At 40.4% G+C, this 16,748-nt stretch overlaps 1 protein-coding gene and 1 long non-coding RNA gene across 4 annotated transcripts in view; one reads left to right on the top strand and one right to left on the bottom strand.

The window, feature by feature from the left end:
• Nucleotides 1-674: 674 nt before the first annotated feature.
• LOC147033224 (uncharacterized) lies at nucleotides 675-13,386 on the bottom strand. The gene is made up of 3 exons (XR_015055501.1): nucleotides 13,258-13,386; nucleotides 3,593-3,668; nucleotides 675-3,190 (listed from the first exon to the last, which is right to left on the bottom strand). It is a non-coding gene; the product is annotated as an uncharacterized LOC147033224 (long non-coding RNA).
• A 447-nt stretch (nucleotides 13,387-13,833) lies between these two features.
• WDR36 (WD repeat domain 36) overlaps nucleotides 13,834-16,748 on the top strand; it is a 60,552-nt gene continuing 57,637 nt past the window's right edge. The window contains exons 1-2 of one of the 3 annotated variants that reach the window (XM_085871378.1): nucleotides 13,834-13,920; nucleotides 14,324-14,467. In XM_085871378.1, the coding sequence (XP_085727504.1) occupies nucleotides 14,333-14,467 (135 nt within the window). In that variant the 5' untranslated portion in view covers nucleotides 13,834-13,920; nucleotides 14,324-14,332. Of the gene's footprint in view, nucleotides 14,004-14,080; nucleotides 14,102-14,323; nucleotides 14,468-16,748 lie in introns of those variants that run through there. The other 2 variants (XM_085871377.1, XM_085871379.1) reach the window with 2 other exon arrangements.

Consider the following 16,748-nt stretch of genomic DNA (forward strand, 5'->3'; position numbering starts at 1 on the left):
GTCAACGATCGCATAACGTGCTTACAACTTATGGCCAGCGTATGCGGAACGTGTGAATCATACGCTGGCATATGCCGGAAAATTTTGAGCATGCACAAAATTTGTCGACGAGCTCGGCGTACTACGACGTATGCCAGCGTGCTTCAGCGTGCTTCAACATGCTCTTAACGTATACAAAACTTACCCATAACGTATTCGACGTGTGCCAGCGTATTCGCCAAATTTTTCATACGTCGGCATACGCTGGCTAAAACGTCAAGGTATGACAGCCCCTTTACATATGCATTGTCATTTAGAAATGATGTGTTGAGTTTTGTTGTTATGGAATAATCCCGACGTTGTTTTTTAAATTCCGGAATTGTGAGCCATTTCTGCAAATTTTCATTTCAATCAAAAGGAAGTTTTAGAGACAGAACTTTTATCAATAACTGCAGAAAAGACCCATTGTTTTGCTGATGGCTTTCATCAAAGAACAGCATGTTGCACTTCATAAACATTGTATGTCTTTCTGTGAGTCTCAATGAGGATGTATGATGAAGTGAAACATGTGAAAAAGGATCGCGTGTAACAAAATGACATGACACATGTGAAAAAGATGTGAAACATATTTTATAACACATTGTTCTTGTTGTTGTCACTGTTTTCATAGCTGTGGTTGTTGCTTGTGGGCCCCTTTTGTGTACTATATTTACATCCCCGACCTAGGGTGGACGTTTGTTATGTTTGCACCCCTGTCTGTTTGTCTGTATATCTGTGAGCAGGATATCTCAAAAGGTGATGTATGGATTCAGACGAAACTCAGTGGACAGGTTGGGTGTCTGCCAAGGATGAAATGATGCAATTTTAGTTTTTGTACGAAGTAAGTTTATTATCAGCTTTCCAAAGGCACCATTGTTATAACTCAGTGACAGCCAGAACCCTTTGGAATAAAACATCACATTCACGCATGCACACACACACACACACACACACACACACACACACACACACACACACACACACACACACACACACACACACTGCTCCTTTTAGTAATAGATTCATGATTATATGCAGGATAATGCGATTAGGGAATATTAGCAAATGCTTTAAACATGAATTACAAAGAGCACTGTAAAAAAGGACTAATCAACCCAATACCTTGGAGTTTAACCTGAGATTCTCACATGTTAAGGTAAATGTACATAAAACAGGCCACACGAATTTAACTTGAATCAAAATCCCAAATCATGTCTGAGTGTTTATACACAAAACAGTATTCAATCTCAATGTACAGTGACTTCAGAAAGTAGTCACACCCCTTGACTTTTGTGACATTTTCTTGTTACAGTCTGAATTTAAAATGGATTAAATTTAAATTTTCTGTCACCGATCTACAAAGATACCCCATGATGACGAAGTGAAAACATGTCTTTCGAAATACTTACAAATTAAAAAAAATGAAAATCTGAAATGTCTTGCATCAATAAGTGTTCAACCCTCTGAGTCAATACTTTGTCAAAGCACCTTTGGCAGCGATTACAGCTTCGAGTCTTCTTGGGTATGTCTGTATTAGCTTTGCACATCTGGATTTGGGGATTTTCTTCCATTCTTCTTTGCAAATTTGCTCAAGCTCTGTCAAATTGAATGGGGAGCATCTGTGAACAGCAATCTTCAAATCTTTCCATAGATTCTCCATGGGATTCAATGTCTGGGCTTTGGCTGGACCACTCAAGGACTTTCACATTCTTGTTCTGAAGCCATTCCATTGTTGCTTTGGCTGTATGCTTGGGATCATTGTCCTGTTGCAATGTAAATCTTCACCACAGTCTAAGGTCTTTTGCACTCTCCTCAAGGATTTGCAGGTTCTCCTCAAGGATTTGCCTGTATTTTGCTCCATTAATTTCCCCTCTATCCTTACAAGTCTCCTAGTCTCTGCCCCTGAAAAGCATCCCATGGCATGATGCTGCCACCACCATGCTTCATGGTAGGGATGATGTTAGATGGGTGATGAGCTGTGCTCAGTTTCTGCCAGATGTAGCGCTTTGCATTCAGGCCAAAGAGTTTAATTTTCCTCTCATCAGACCACGTAATATGTTACGTGCCTTTTACATGCCTTTTTGCAAACTCCAGGCATGCTGTCATGTGCCTTTTTCTCAGGAGTGGCTTCTGTTGTTTAGTTGTGTTCATCATTGTGAACTTGATGGAACACAAGTTATTACAATTTTCATTGTGTATTTACAGGAGCCATGAACGGAAATGTTGAGGCATCTTTGCCTCGCACAGTCACACTGGATCTGTCGGACATTCCTTTGGATTATGGCGGTCGAGTTATCATGTCGGTTTTCACGTTTATAATGTGCATTTCAATCCCACTCAATGCAGCAATCATAGCGGCTTGTTTTTATCGTAGATTCAATTCACCCATGCTCTTGTACATTGCTTTATCATCGCTCGCTGATACTTCATGGGGAGTTGTGGGAATATCATGCTACTTCAGTAGAATAATTGCAACACGTAAAATAATATCGTTTAATGAGTGTTTGTTTCAGTTGTTTAGTGCACATTGCACATTGTTTCAACAGTCTCTCACCACCTGGTTAATGTACGTTGACCGACATTGGGCTATTTTCTGGCCATACAGTTATGTGGCTCTGATGGTGAACAAAGGTGGTGCTGTGAAACTTGTGACTGTAGTTTTAATAATCGGGTTGTTGTTGAGTGTAAGCTATGTTATACTACCAACAACAATGGTGTACTGCAACTACTCAGTGGTAATTCGTGAGGTTTGCTGTACTTCTTCATCCGTTGCAAGAACAGCTTGTGGAAATGTTAATCTTTCACTCATTCATTCTCTATTTTTTCAGTATCTTGTGTACGGCTTGACCGGTTTTACAGCACTGTACTCTACATGGTGTATTGTACGTAAATGTCACAAATCATCCACAGAGGCAAATATAAAAGTGTTGCACACATGTTTTACACAATTGTTTGCATCTACAGCGCAGTTCATTTCACTTATTGTCATACTAGTGCTGAAACGATTTTTTCGAATTCCCACATTTGATTTCATTTTGGTTCTTATCAGTTCAGTATCACCGGCCATAGTTAATCCATTAATATTTGGTTTCAGAATGCAGGAGATTCGATCAACGGTCATTTCTGCTTTCCGTAAACTGCAAGCAATTCACCACAAAAGGGCATTGAACCTCTGTGTGATGATTGAAAGGACAAAAATGAATATTAAAAGCACAGTTGCAACTAAACAGAAAAGATCATTTCAAAACGCTGTCAAGTGTCTTTACTAAAATGTCCCCACACCAAAGCACATCATGTCTACTGCAAGATATACTGGGACTCAGCTAGAGTTTAGATGAGTTCAATCTGGTGGATGTTAGACTAGTTTCATTTGAGAATGATATAAATGGTTTTATTTTACCATGTTTGATGATTTCCAATAACCAGCCAACAACTATTATACCATGTTTGATGTATCGATAATTGTCTGTCATATTTTGATGATTGCAGACAACAATTTTACTATGTTTGAACAATGATCTGCGAAAATAATTGTGAATGAAAACTATATTGTTAAATGCTCGCTTTTGCCTACCTTCCTGAGGTTTTGCCACTTCCTGAGCTCACAGATGTTGTTGCTGTTTTCATCATCACCATCAATGTTAGTGAACCTTGATTAAAGTTTTGGGGAAATAACAACACAGTTATCAAAAGTTATCATTGAGCAATAAAACAGATGACATTGTTTTATCATGGGATTTAAAAAACGTAAAATTACTGGTTTCACAGAAACTTGTTTATATGATAGTTTTTGCCAATGTAAACACTATGTGATGTCATTGAGGTGGAGGTGTAGGATAGATATAAGAGTTCGAGACCACTATGATGATAGATATCAATCAAATAACCTTCATAACTGCTTCTTCAAATAGTTCTAAAAACAACTTCATCTTATATAAAAACACTTTAAGACATCATGACAAGTGATGTCATGATGTCTTAAAGGGGAACCCAAACGTAAGTTTTTTTTTTCCTGAAAACCATTGAGAATCATTAATCATTGTCTAATTTGAAGGGGAAAAAAAATTGAAATTTTTTTGCCAATCACAAAGTGTTCAAAGAAGCCCTCGACCTAGAGTGTCGATTTTTCGATTTCGCCAGTGACATCACACTATGAACTCACGTTGATCTTAATGGCGGTTTACATCGAGAAACAGTTCAGGTCGAGCTCGGATTCCGATTCTAATTCCACCGTCATTAGCAACACTGATGGTTCTCAGAATGTTGAAAGTGATCAGTAGGATTTCGAAGAAACTATTGGAGAGAAAATTATTGATGGAATTGCTTTAAAACCGAATCGTTTTCAGCCAGGGGAAGAAGGTGGAAGTGTTCGTGAAGGAGAAAATGCCGGTCACATGATCACTTCAGCTCGGTGAGGTTTGATTTTTCAGTTCAATTGATGATTTATAAGGGAGGGATTTTGTTATAAGTGATAAATTGCTTTATATACTACGTGAGCAGAAATACCCATCATCGCCCGACAGCATGGGCACCGCCCAGCACACTCAGACATTACAGCCAAAATTGGTGACGAATGCTTTGTCCCACTCTCGTAGGCTTACAAGGTGTCTTCTTTTTTGCATACAATGCCGAGGCTCGTTTGAGAGCTAACACACAGAACGTACAATAAAGGGAGCAGGAGATACATGACAGGGACTTTATCTGAAAGTCCCAGGTGGGAGAGGGAAGGACAAAGCAGTAGGGAACAAAGGCAAGAGGAGATCTATTGAAGGGAGAGGGATGGGGCAGGGTACACAGATGGACACTACAGGGACTTTCCGGTCCTTACATGACAGGGACTTTCAGGAAGGAAAGCAGGAAATTTGAAGGAGGTGGGTTTGGGGTAGATTAACAGGGGTAGAAAAGATCATGGTTTTGCATGGGGGGAGATACGAGATGGTGGCGAATAGCTGTTTTGAAGACCTGGAGAGAAGAGTGGAATTTAAGAGAGTGTGGGAGTTTGTTCCAAAGATGAGCAGTGATTATTCATTTTGGTAGTTTTACCAGAAGGGGGTTGCTGGAGGACCTTCGGCACCCTGCAGAAATATGGGGGTGACATATCGCAGACAGAGCAGGAGGGAGCGAGGCTGGAGAGGAGATAGTAGAAGACAGAAAGACCACCGACCTGCTTGTGGTGAGAGTGAGAGATCCAAAGACTCAGCCTCATCGCTGGGAGATACCAATGATCTTAAATGCCTTGGTTTCCACAGCATGAAGCCAACAAAAATGAGAGGCAGGAGCACCAGCCCAGAGTGGAGAGCAGTACTCCATAAAGTTGTGGACGAAAGCTTTGTTTGTGGTCAGGAGCTCAGGTGTGCCAAGGAAGGACTTTGCACAATGGAGGATGCCCAGTCGGCGACTGGCTTTGGAGGCCAGCCTGGAAATATCGCTTTCCCAGGAAAGATCCTGGTAAATAGTGAGACCCAGATGCTTGAATGAAAAGACTTCTTCAGGAGGATTGTTGAGAAAATAGATGGGGGAATTTTCCAGATGGTCCTTTCGGAGAGAATCATGAGAGTGTGAGATTTGTCAGGATGGAAAGACATGTTCCACGTGATGGACCAGATTGTGATTTTATCCAGATCTGTACAGAGTGAAGAGGCTGCTGCTTGCCGATCTGAGGGATGACAGGTGGAATGGCAGGGGGTAAAGTCATCAACAATGAGATAAAGAGGATTTTCCTTGTTAAGATCAGCAAAGAGATAAAATACCAGCTTCCTTGCACATAGATGTTTCAGAATTGCTCATCCTTTTTTACAACGGTCTTGTTTTACAAGCTGTTAGTACTGCATGAAGAGATTTATCCCTCGGATGGATGTTAAACTAAGCATGCTGTCTTCATTAGTTGATGGATGTTAAAGTTGATAGATGACATCAGTTGATGTTTATGTTAAAGACAAATTCCTGCCCAAACTACTGCTGGGAAGGCAATGGCAAACCACCCAGTGTAACCCTTTGATCGACTCAAGCAAGCAAATTTCCTTGCATATAATGAATGAAATATTGTTAGCTTTGGTGAGGATTATTTGATTCTGCAAGATTTGATGAATTGATTAACTGTGAGACATTATCATTGCAAATACCTCTTATAATGATTGATTTGTGAAGCAAGCACATAAAGTACTTGCAAGTACAGTATATCAAATGAAGAAAATTTGGGTTAAAATAGTGATCTTTCTTAAATGTCAGACATCGAAGAACCAGGACAAAGCTTCACACTTAGCAAAATAAAAATGCTTTTGGGAGAAAATTACGGGCAGGGCTGGTGCGTCTCGGACCCACAGCCTTGGAATATTTATCACAGCAACATTCTCAGGGCTTGATGCCAAGCCTTTTGATCTACGGGCTTGCAGCCAAGCCAAGGTCAACTTACTCATGCAGAAAGCAAAAAAAATCTTTCATTTTGAAATATGGGCCAATATTCGTCAGGACTACAAATCAATACAAGGAATCCAATATTTGTCAGGAATCAAATTTAATTGGACAACAATTTTTGTCTGACCGTCACACTGATAGACCATAAATCTGGGAGCAGAGAATGGTTATGTAAATGAGAAAGGTTGGAAATTAATTAAACAACGTTAGCATTTGGTATTGTTAAACTGCTTGGAGAAATTTTGTGTGTTTAATTACTCCTGTTAATTAATATAACAATGTGAAACCCAGCAACAGGACAGCAGTGTGCTTTCATCTGTTTGTAGTGATGAACAAGTGATACTCGTGATAATGTTTGCATGTGATATTCATCAGAAAAGTGATTTTCACACATCTGTTTACTGGGTTGGTTGTCAAATACATAAACATGGGGAAAAGTTGTTAACTCGTGGAGGTTGTGTACACAGTAACTGAGTTAATTACTTTCAGACTCAGCTCATCAAAAATATTGGTATTCTCTAATACAATTCATTATGAGATTTGAACCTTCATGTTTCTTTTGGTTATAATTAATGGGTTGATTACAGACGAGGTTCCTTTGGTCTTTGAGTTGTATTGAGAGGTTTTTCTTTGTGATGATTTTATTTTGCTTATCTAGTCAACAGATTCAGTTTGTTTTGAAATTCTTTGAATTTGGATTCGTCTTGGGGTCTTCAAGTGACAGAGTATTCTCCCAATTTGTTTTTCTTCCTGAATGGATCGAAATTTGCGGAGTAATTAGAGTCCGCATCATTAAAACCAGTAACTTGGAACACATGTAAATAATCTGTTATATCAAAGTAAGGTATTCCGCTGATTATTGGTGGCTCGTATTGATTGATTGATGTATTGTTAATCACTGTACCTGTGGACAACGTGACATGGATTGATCGATTATCCCAAGCCCACCACTCGAGCACAGATTGGTCAATATTATATATTAGGAATCATAAACTAACTATAAGGGGGAAATCAACATATGAGGGAAATCAGCATGGTATTTATATTAACCATAATGCAGAAATAGAAAGAATGGCTCGACCAAACAGCAATTATGAAATCAATTGATGGAATTAGGAATTGTACCATGTAATGTAATTGTATTGCACTCACTGATTAGTAGCTGGTACTGGCCTAACTGTAATTTAAGTGAAATGCCTCCATATTTTATGGAAAGACAAACAAAAGATAAAACAGAATCATGCCCAACGCAGAAGGCATAAGTTAAATTAATGTTAACTCGATCAGAGTGTAAGAATTATGTTATTGAAAATTGTGTAATGGCACAATTAAAATAATACCCATTTTATTTGTTTACTGATTAATTGGTCAGGTGCATGATTTTGATTGTGGTATTTTGTGTATGTTTACATACCCATTTGCCATTTCAAAATTTGCAACAAAGTAAGCGGGGTGTTTTTAACACTGACTTGGCCTTATGATCATCTTTCCTCAGTACGGAAGTGCTAAGTTCGCTGAACAGTAAATAAATAAATAAACAAATAAATGGCAGTTGCTCTGGAACTACTTGTGAATGTAACTGGATTGTTTTGCAGAGAAGAATGTTAAAATGATTGCAATGTTAAAATGGTAACTGCAAAATCGAATCACCTTGGATATGGTACTTGCTCCAAAAGTGGGGGGGGGGGGGCTGTCCTCTTGGTGGGTTTGAATGTTGTATTTATAGCTCAGCCAAATTAAAACGCACTGAAAAGCAAGAAGAAGAAGAAGAAGAAGAAGAAGAAGAAGAAGAAGAAGAAGAAGAAGCTAACTTTCATAATTATTATACAGACTAGCATAACTCACACTCTGCGCGACATGTTGGGGTGGGTGTGTTTGAGAAAGGAACTGATGCAGAGTATCAGTAGTAATTTTACTTTAATGCAGTAAGTGCAATACGATTTCACTGTTTCAGAACCATTTTATTTACTTTTTTTGTACCATGCACCTCATATGGTCTTTGAGATAATGTAAGCCGAATATCACGTTACTCAAGCACAGAACAAAGTCGAAGATAGCGCGACACGAAACCACAAACTCGGAAATAATATATAAGATGATGGAATTTTTTTTTTGACTAAAAGGGATCTTTGGAGGATGATGGACAAAATTATTGATTTTTGTTTGACATGTTATTTGTTGTCATAGTACTTTTCAATTGTGCTACCACAACATTGCCCTCACTAAAGGCAGCTTCACTGATTGCCTCATGCTTAAAGAGGGGGTAATTTTTCCTCTCAAAGTATTCCTCTTTAATGGTACAAACTGAAGAGACCTTTCTAGAATTGTACAAATTGGAACCCTAAAAAATGCTGCTGCCCTTTCTACATGCAAATAGCAAATGAGATGATTATTTTTGAGTTTTCATACAACTGAGATTTCTTTAGATGTTAGCATGTCATTTAAGTCTGAAAAAGAGAGAAAAGGAAAAAGAATGGTAAAATTTTGATACAACATGCAATGCAAGTTAAATGCTTCTATAAGAACCTTTGTCAGTTTTATTGAAATACATGAGCCCACGACGTTTTATTGATTGGCGTGTTTAATCAGTGTTTAACATTGATTTTGTTTGTTTTGGAGTGTTGAGAGCAGTTGAACTATGCAGTGTACGATTTCGTCTAATGAAGCTTTGGAATAACTTCCACCGAAAGATTGGATGATGGGGAGAACCCAGATTTGGGTGATTGGGCAATTCATCACATGATCATGACACTACCCCCTTCCTGAGGAGATGAGACGAGCATGTAAAAAATCCCACTGAAGAGAAGGTTGGACAAGTCAAACCCCAAGAAGGCTGTTAACATCGCTATTGCATTGTGCCTGCCTGGGGGAATGACCCTGACCACACTCGCAAATCCTTGCTCTGCAAATACATCATGAACTTGCCGTGGTCACACAATGCACAACAAAGGCCCTGAGGGTCCATGCAGCAAGTCATTGCCGCTCCTGCTCCTGCTGACGCAACGTGTGCCCAATAGTGTGCAGGCCATTGTATCATGAGGTCAGCGCAACTGGGGCAATCGCTGCTGGAGCCATCGCTGTTGCCTCTGCCGTGCATAACTCGTATTGGTGGAACGAACTTGATTGCCCGAACTGCCGCTTAGGGGCCCCGAGTTCTAAGTTCTGCTGAGGCTGGACCTCTGAGTTGCGTTTCAAGCTCCCTCTGTTTCTTCAAGGACCACTGCAACACATTGTCAAGCCCAAGCTCATACCGGTCAGGACTGACCTTCTATGTGGTGTAGGGAGTGTCTAAACTGTGTTCCCCGTTTGGTGCTGCTCTATCTACACCCTGAACTGCTTATCATCTGGACTCGGGTAGCACGCCTTCACAACTCGTGACAGTTGGTGATGAACTGGCCGTAAACTAGGTGGAAACACACTCATTAACCCATCTGGGGTGCGATCAAAATGGCCCTCATTCAACATTCTTCTACTGTGAATACTCGTTGCCGTTAATGTGGGTGAACTTGTGAAAAACATGTCTTCTCTCCTTTAGGAATGGGATATGGTGATTACGTGTCACATAATTATGTAAATTTGTCCTCATAGGACAGAAGGGGGGATGTGGAAGAAATAAAATTAATTATAATCATGTATTGTCAATTTTTCTACTACTGTTTTTGACACTATAGAGGGTGTTACTCTTGTACTGGAATCAAATTGACTGTCAGTTAAATCTCTTGTTGCAGTCTTTTGATCTTCATAGTGATGTAGATGATATACAAGCAAGATAAAAAGGTATCTTACGAAATCTTATGTGCTTTATCTCATTGAAATATATATCCAAGTTAGTATATCCAATATTAAAATTAAACTGCTCTGCTGCTCAAGAGAAGGACACTTTGCAGCTGGCGCCTATTGTCTGCTGGTAATTAAATAACTCTCGAAAGGCGATTGCAACAGATGCCTTGTTGCCCAAGGACAATTATATGACAGCATAAAACGGAATGTCATATTTTGAGAATCTGGTTACTCAATGGTAAACGGAAGGTTTGATCAAATAATAGGCCTGTGTCTCCATTCACTCGGCCTCTTCATATTTTGTCTTAACTATGTTGTCACCCTCTCTCTCTCACTGCCGGTCTCGTATTCCCACACTGCAGTCATGACCTGAGTGTGTCTATCACTCCTTCCCTCCCATAGTGGCCATGTCTGCAGTTCCCTTTATCACGCTTGCTGGCTCCCCCCCCCCCCCCCCATTCACCCTTGCCAGATGTTTTCCCATGTCTTTTGCAGTCCAGAAGAGTATAAAGACAAATGTCCTGTGAATTTTGAGCAAAAAGAGGATTGTGTTTGTTATTGCTTTCTTGTCTTGTTATCCTTTTTCCCATGCGCATGTTTGTTGTTATTTGTATTTGATGTGTGCTGCTAATAAATGGTTTCAGACTCCAAAAGAGAAGAACTTAATTTCTTCCACAGTGGGGAGCACATCGTGATAGTCTTCTCCTTTTATATCAAGCTGTTATTCATTTTCATCTGGATTATGGTTGCCTGGTCCTTGGGGATATGTCTGTGAGCAATCGGAAAAAAACTGTACATTGTCCAATCTAAAGCCATCCATGTCTGTTTGGGTGCTTTTACCAGCAATCCTGTACCTGCCCTTCTGGTGGAAATGGGCGAGATGCCCTTGTTTCTCTTTTGGGAATTTTTGAAAATGAAATATTGGGCTAGAGCCACCGCATCTGGGGATAACTATCCTGGTAAAGCCTTATTTGCAAACTGCTGGGAATATCTAAAACTTGATGGGAACTCCACTTCCCCGCATTTCGGCTTTGCATGTAAAATGACTGCTAAGGAAATGGGGTTGGATTACCATCCGGTCAACCCACATCATAAAATTTCTATTTGGGCCCCCTGGGCCCTTGAATCCCCTCACCTCCATGTGGGTCTCTGGGGAAAATCGGACACGGTTAATCTTGCGGTCACATGCAATCAGGCTATTGAATTTATCAATTCAAATTGGAGTCAATCATTGCATGTATATACAGACGGCTCCAAAAAACCTTCTCTTGGAAGGACAGCTGCTGGAATATGCATCCCTGATTTCAGGGTGGTCAGGGCAAATCGGCTAACGAATCATCTCTCGGTCTTCTCGACCGAACTATTTGCCATAGTTCTGGCTCGAGAATGTATAATTAAGTTTAATCCTCTCACTCTGGTTATCCTCTCTAATTCACTTTCCGCGTTAAAGGCATTGGAATCCTTACAGGATGGTTGTGGGAATGACCTCGTGCTTGAAGTTTGGCATTTGATTAATATTGTGAAGAGGAGGGGTCTGGTCATCGACCTGTGCTGGATCCCTGCTCATGTAGGCATTGATGGAAATGAGACCTGTGATCGAGCGGCTAAACATGCTGTTAAACTGGAAAATGTCACCCAAATCCCCCTGGAACCATTGGAAATTATTAATCTGGCCAAGGGCCAGATCGAGAAAAAAATGGCAATTTCCGTGGGACTCCAGCACGAAGGGAAGATTCTGTCACATGGTGCATCTGGATGTGGTACCTCTAGTTAAACTTCCCGTGCTTTCCTGGAGAGACCAGGTGGCTCTTGGAAGGCAAAGACTTGGGCACTGCCGCCTAAATTCATGTCTGTATAAAACTTGGGTGCCACCCTACGGGTTTTTGTGAGACGTGCAGGAAAGAAGATCTGAAGATCTGAATCATTTATTCCTAAATTGCCCTCTTTATGAGGGACCCAGGCGGCGTCTTGTGCAGAATGTAGGAGTAATGGGGATCAAGGTGTTGGATCTACTGGGAGTGTAGAGGCAGATGAACTAGTAGCACCTTCAATTATGTAAGCTGGTTCTAACATTCCTGAAGGAGTGTGGGAAATCCATTTAAATTTCCTTACACTCGATGGGATAATAAACAATTTCGATCACGTTCAGGTGCATGGCGTGTATAGAGCCTACGGGCTCTGAAAGTGCCATTAAAAAATCAAAAAAGAAGAAGTAGATACATGTAGTTAGCAGCTCTGATAGATTGCATCGTTGAACTTGTGGTTCATCCATACAGCATGCATTCCTGTCAAATTGTTATTAAAACAAAACGAAGGTGTTTTAAATGTAATTTTGTGTTTATTATTAACTTTACATACCATAGCTCATTCATACATTAACTGCTTGAACACCAATACAATAATGTCATAGCATCCATGCAAATACATTTAGTAATGGGTAGTAATAAATCTGGCCTATGTGAGTTAACAAGAACAAAACAAAATTGTGATTAAGATTCTGATTTACGCCTTGACCGCTAACCCCCCCTGATGGAGAATTGGGTGTAAAATTTTACTGTTCCCACAATTAAACTGTACATCGGGGCAAGAAATGTTCTCGACAAGCCGGTAGGCGACATGGGTGGTCGCTATATAATTGCATACTAGTCATACAGTTTTTGATGGATCGGGCTGAAAATTTTTGACAAAGAGGTTGATTCTATAGTGCACATAGAAGTGCGGAAGGCGATTTTTGATTTTCCAATTTTTTTTTTTTTGGGGGGGGGGGTTTCCAAAAATTTCAAAGTCCCGTTGCTAGGCAACGGTGGCATCCATAGAAACGGTGCTCAAAAGCATACAACGCGATCCTGGTATGAACCTACCAGTGAAGTTTCATCAAAATTGGTTTACTTCTCTGGCCTCCAGCGCTGTCCATTACATACAAACAGACAGACGGAAAACCTGAGAATAACGGTAGTCGAGCGACCCACCCAATACATCCGGACCCCCCCCCCAAATAGCATGAAGTGACAAAAGAACTGTGTAATGGGTGCGGTTGAACGAAACCTCATCATCTTGTCCTCTTTTTGAAAATCTCCTCTTAAGCCGGCCGTTCCTTATCAACCGTTTTGATGGAGTGCTTAAGCCATTTGGCAAGCGTTCAACAAGCCAATTGTGAACAACGCCAAACATATCTGAGGGGTGTGTTCCGTTAGTTGTATATTTTGACGAATGATGGTGTATATTTTGGTGACGAATTTTTGGCGTTCAGTGAGATGACGAATAAAGGTGTATATTTTGCTGCACTAAGTTTGTTTTGTAAAACTGCCAATCTCATTTTTCATGTTGATTTACATTTTGTAACCAATTAAAATGAAATTATAAACAAGGATCTAAGGCTGACATCGTGTGTAAATACTGATGCTTCTCTGAAGTTGGTGTATATTTTGACGAATGATGGTGTATATTTTGGTGACGAATTTTTGGGGTTCCGTGAGGTGACGAATAAAGGTGTATATTTTGCTACAGTAAGTTTGGTTTGTAAAACCGCCAATCTCATTTTTCATGTTGATATACATTTTGTAACCAATTAAAATGAAATTATGAACGAGGATCTAAGGTTTACATCGTGTGTAAATCCTGATGCTTCTCTGAAGTTGGTGAAGCAGAAGAAGAAGGCGAAAGATAAACGGAAGTGCTGGTGTTCTCCTCGTGGGTTTACAACGCCATGTGGGTTTCATCCTTCCTTTTGAATTATTTTATCACTTCATTGATCCAGGATTTATCTGTCATCTGACTCTTGTTCCTCTCCGGTGAAGTTTTAATCGGGGTTATCTGTTGGCTCGTATTTCACTTGGGTTATTTTTTTTCCAGTATTTTAAAACCTTATCAGGATTCACAGAACAGACTAGTAAGAAGATGTCAACGCTGTGTTTACGTCTTTACAGTAAATGGCTCAGCCATTTATTTATTTATTTGGGGGGGTGTTTGCTTTTCTGGGACGTGATTCGATTAGTAAATGGTCGCTCTGAAGTGTTCTTAGTTTGTGGCCTCGAGTCTCCATGGCTGGATCCGTGACACGTTATTGAAACCTCGTGAGGTAATTGGTTTTATTTTTTTGTATCTGTTACAGAAATCCGACATGTCGGGACTGTGGGCCGGCCACCGCGTGCTGGGGCTGTTTGCGGGACACGTTCCGCACTCCCTGCGTCACCATCATCGGCGTGGGGAACTCCAGGCTCTGCTCGCCCTGGGCCGCTGTGTGCACGTTTATAATGTGCGTCACTGTGCAGTGTTTACCTCTTAATATTGTGTGTGCTTGGAGTGTATTCCCTTTACATTGTGTGTACTTGGAGTGTATTCCCTTTACATTGTGTGTACTTGGAGTGTATTCCCTTTACATTGTGTGTACTTGGAGTGTATTCCCTTTACATTGTGTGTGCTTGGAGTGTATTCCCTTTACATTGTGTGTGCTTGGAGTGTATTCCCTTTACATTGTGTACTTGGAGTGTATTCCCTTTACATTGTGTGTGCTTGGAGTGTATTCCCTTTACATTGTGTGTACTTGGAGTGTATTCCCTTTACATTGTGTGTGCTTGGAGTGTATTCCCTTTACATTGTGTGTGCTTGGAGTGTATTCCCTTTACATTGTGTGTGCTTGGAGTGTATTCCCTTTACATTGTGTGTGCTTGGAGTGTATTCCCTTTACATTGTGTGTGCTTGGAGTGTATTCCCTTTACATTGTGTGTACTTGGAGTGTATTCCCTTTACATTGTGTGTACTTGGAGTGTATTCCCTTTACATTGTGTGTGCTTGGAGTGTATTCCCTTTACATTGTGTGTGCTTGGAGTGTATTCCCTTTACATTGTGTACTTGGAGTGTATTCCCTTTACATTGTGTGTGCTTGGAGTGTATTCCCTTTACATTGTTTGCCTGGAGTGTATTCCCTTTACATTGTGTACTTGGAGTGTATTCCCTTTACATTGTGTGTGCTTGGAGTGTATTCCCTTTACATTGTGTGTGCTTGGAGTGTATTCCCTTTACATTGTGTGTGCTTGGAGTGTATTCCCTTTACATTGTGTGTGCTTGGAGTGTATTCCCTTTACATTGTGTGTGCTTGGAGTGTATTCCCTTTACATTGTGTGTGCTTGGAGTGTATTCCCTTTACATTGTGTGTGCTTGGAGTGTATTCCCTTTACATTGTGTGTGCTTGGAGTGTATTCCCTTTACATTGTGTGTGCTTGGAGTGTATTCCCTTTACATTGTGTGTGCTTGGAGTGTATTCCCTTTACATTGTGTGTACTTGGAGTGTATTCCCTTTACATTGTGTGTACTTGGAGTGTATTCCCTTTACATTGTGTGTACTTGGAGTGTATTCCCTTTACATTGTGTACTTGGAGTGTATTCCCTTTACATTGTGTACTTGGAGTGTATTCCCTTTACATTGTGTGTACTTGGAGTGTATTCCCTTTACATTGTGTGTGCTTGGAGTGTATTCCCTTTACATTGTGTGTGCTTGGAGTGTATTCCCTTTACATTGTGTGTGCTTGGAGTGTATTCCCTTTACATTGTGTGTGCTTGGAGTGTATTCCCTTTACATTGTGTACTTGGAGTGTATTCCCTTTACATTGTGTGTGCTTGGAGTGTATTCCCTTTACATTGTGTGTGCTTGGAGTGTATTCCCTTTACATTGTGTGTACTTGGAGTGTATTCCCTTTACATTGTGTGTGCTTGGAGTGTATTCCCTTTACATTGTGTGTGCTTGGAGTGTATTCCCTTTACATTGTGTGTGCTTGGAGTGTATTCCCTTTACATTGTGTGTGCTTGGAGTGTATTCCCTTTACATTGTGTGTGCTTGGAGTGTATTCCCTTTACATTGTGTGTGCTTGGAGTGTATTCCCTTTACATTGTGTGTGCTTGGAGTGTATTCCCTTTACATTGTGTACTTGGAGTGTATTCCCTTTACATTGTGTGTGCTTGGAGTGTATTCCCTTTACATTGTGTGTGCTTGGAGTGTATTCCCTTTACATTGTGTGTGCTTGGAGTGTATTCCCTTTACATTGTGTGTGCTTGGAGTGTATTCCCTTTACATTGTGTGTACTTGGAGTGTATTCCCTTTACATTGTGTGTACTTGGAGTGTATTCCCTTTACATTGTGTGTGCTTGGAGTGTATTCCCTTTACATTGTGTGTGCTTGGAGTGTATTCCCTTTACATTGTGTGTGCTTGGAGTGTATTCCCTTTACATTGTGTGTGCTTGGAGTGTATTCCCTTTACATTGTGTGTGCTTGGAGTGTATTCCCTTTACATTGTGTGTGCTTGGAGTGTATTCCCTTTACATTGTGTGTGCTTGGAGTGTATTCCCTTTACATTGTGTGTGCTTGGAGTGTATTCCCTTTACATTGTGTGTGCTTGGAGTGTATTCCCTTTACATTGTGTGTGCTTGGAGTGTATTCCCTTTACATTGTGTGTACTTGGAGTGTATTCCCTTTACATTGTGTACTTGGAGTGTATTCCCTTTACATTGTGTACTTGGAGTGTATTCCCTTTACATTGTGT

Source organism: Eptatretus burgeri, chromosome 2 (genome assembly GCF_056783735.1).
Source record: "Eptatretus burgeri isolate ZD-2024b chromosome 2, Ebu_testis_v1, whole genome shotgun sequence".
In the NCBI taxonomy this organism is placed as follows: Eukaryota; Metazoa; Chordata; class Myxini; order Myxiniformes; family Myxinidae; genus Eptatretus; species Eptatretus burgeri.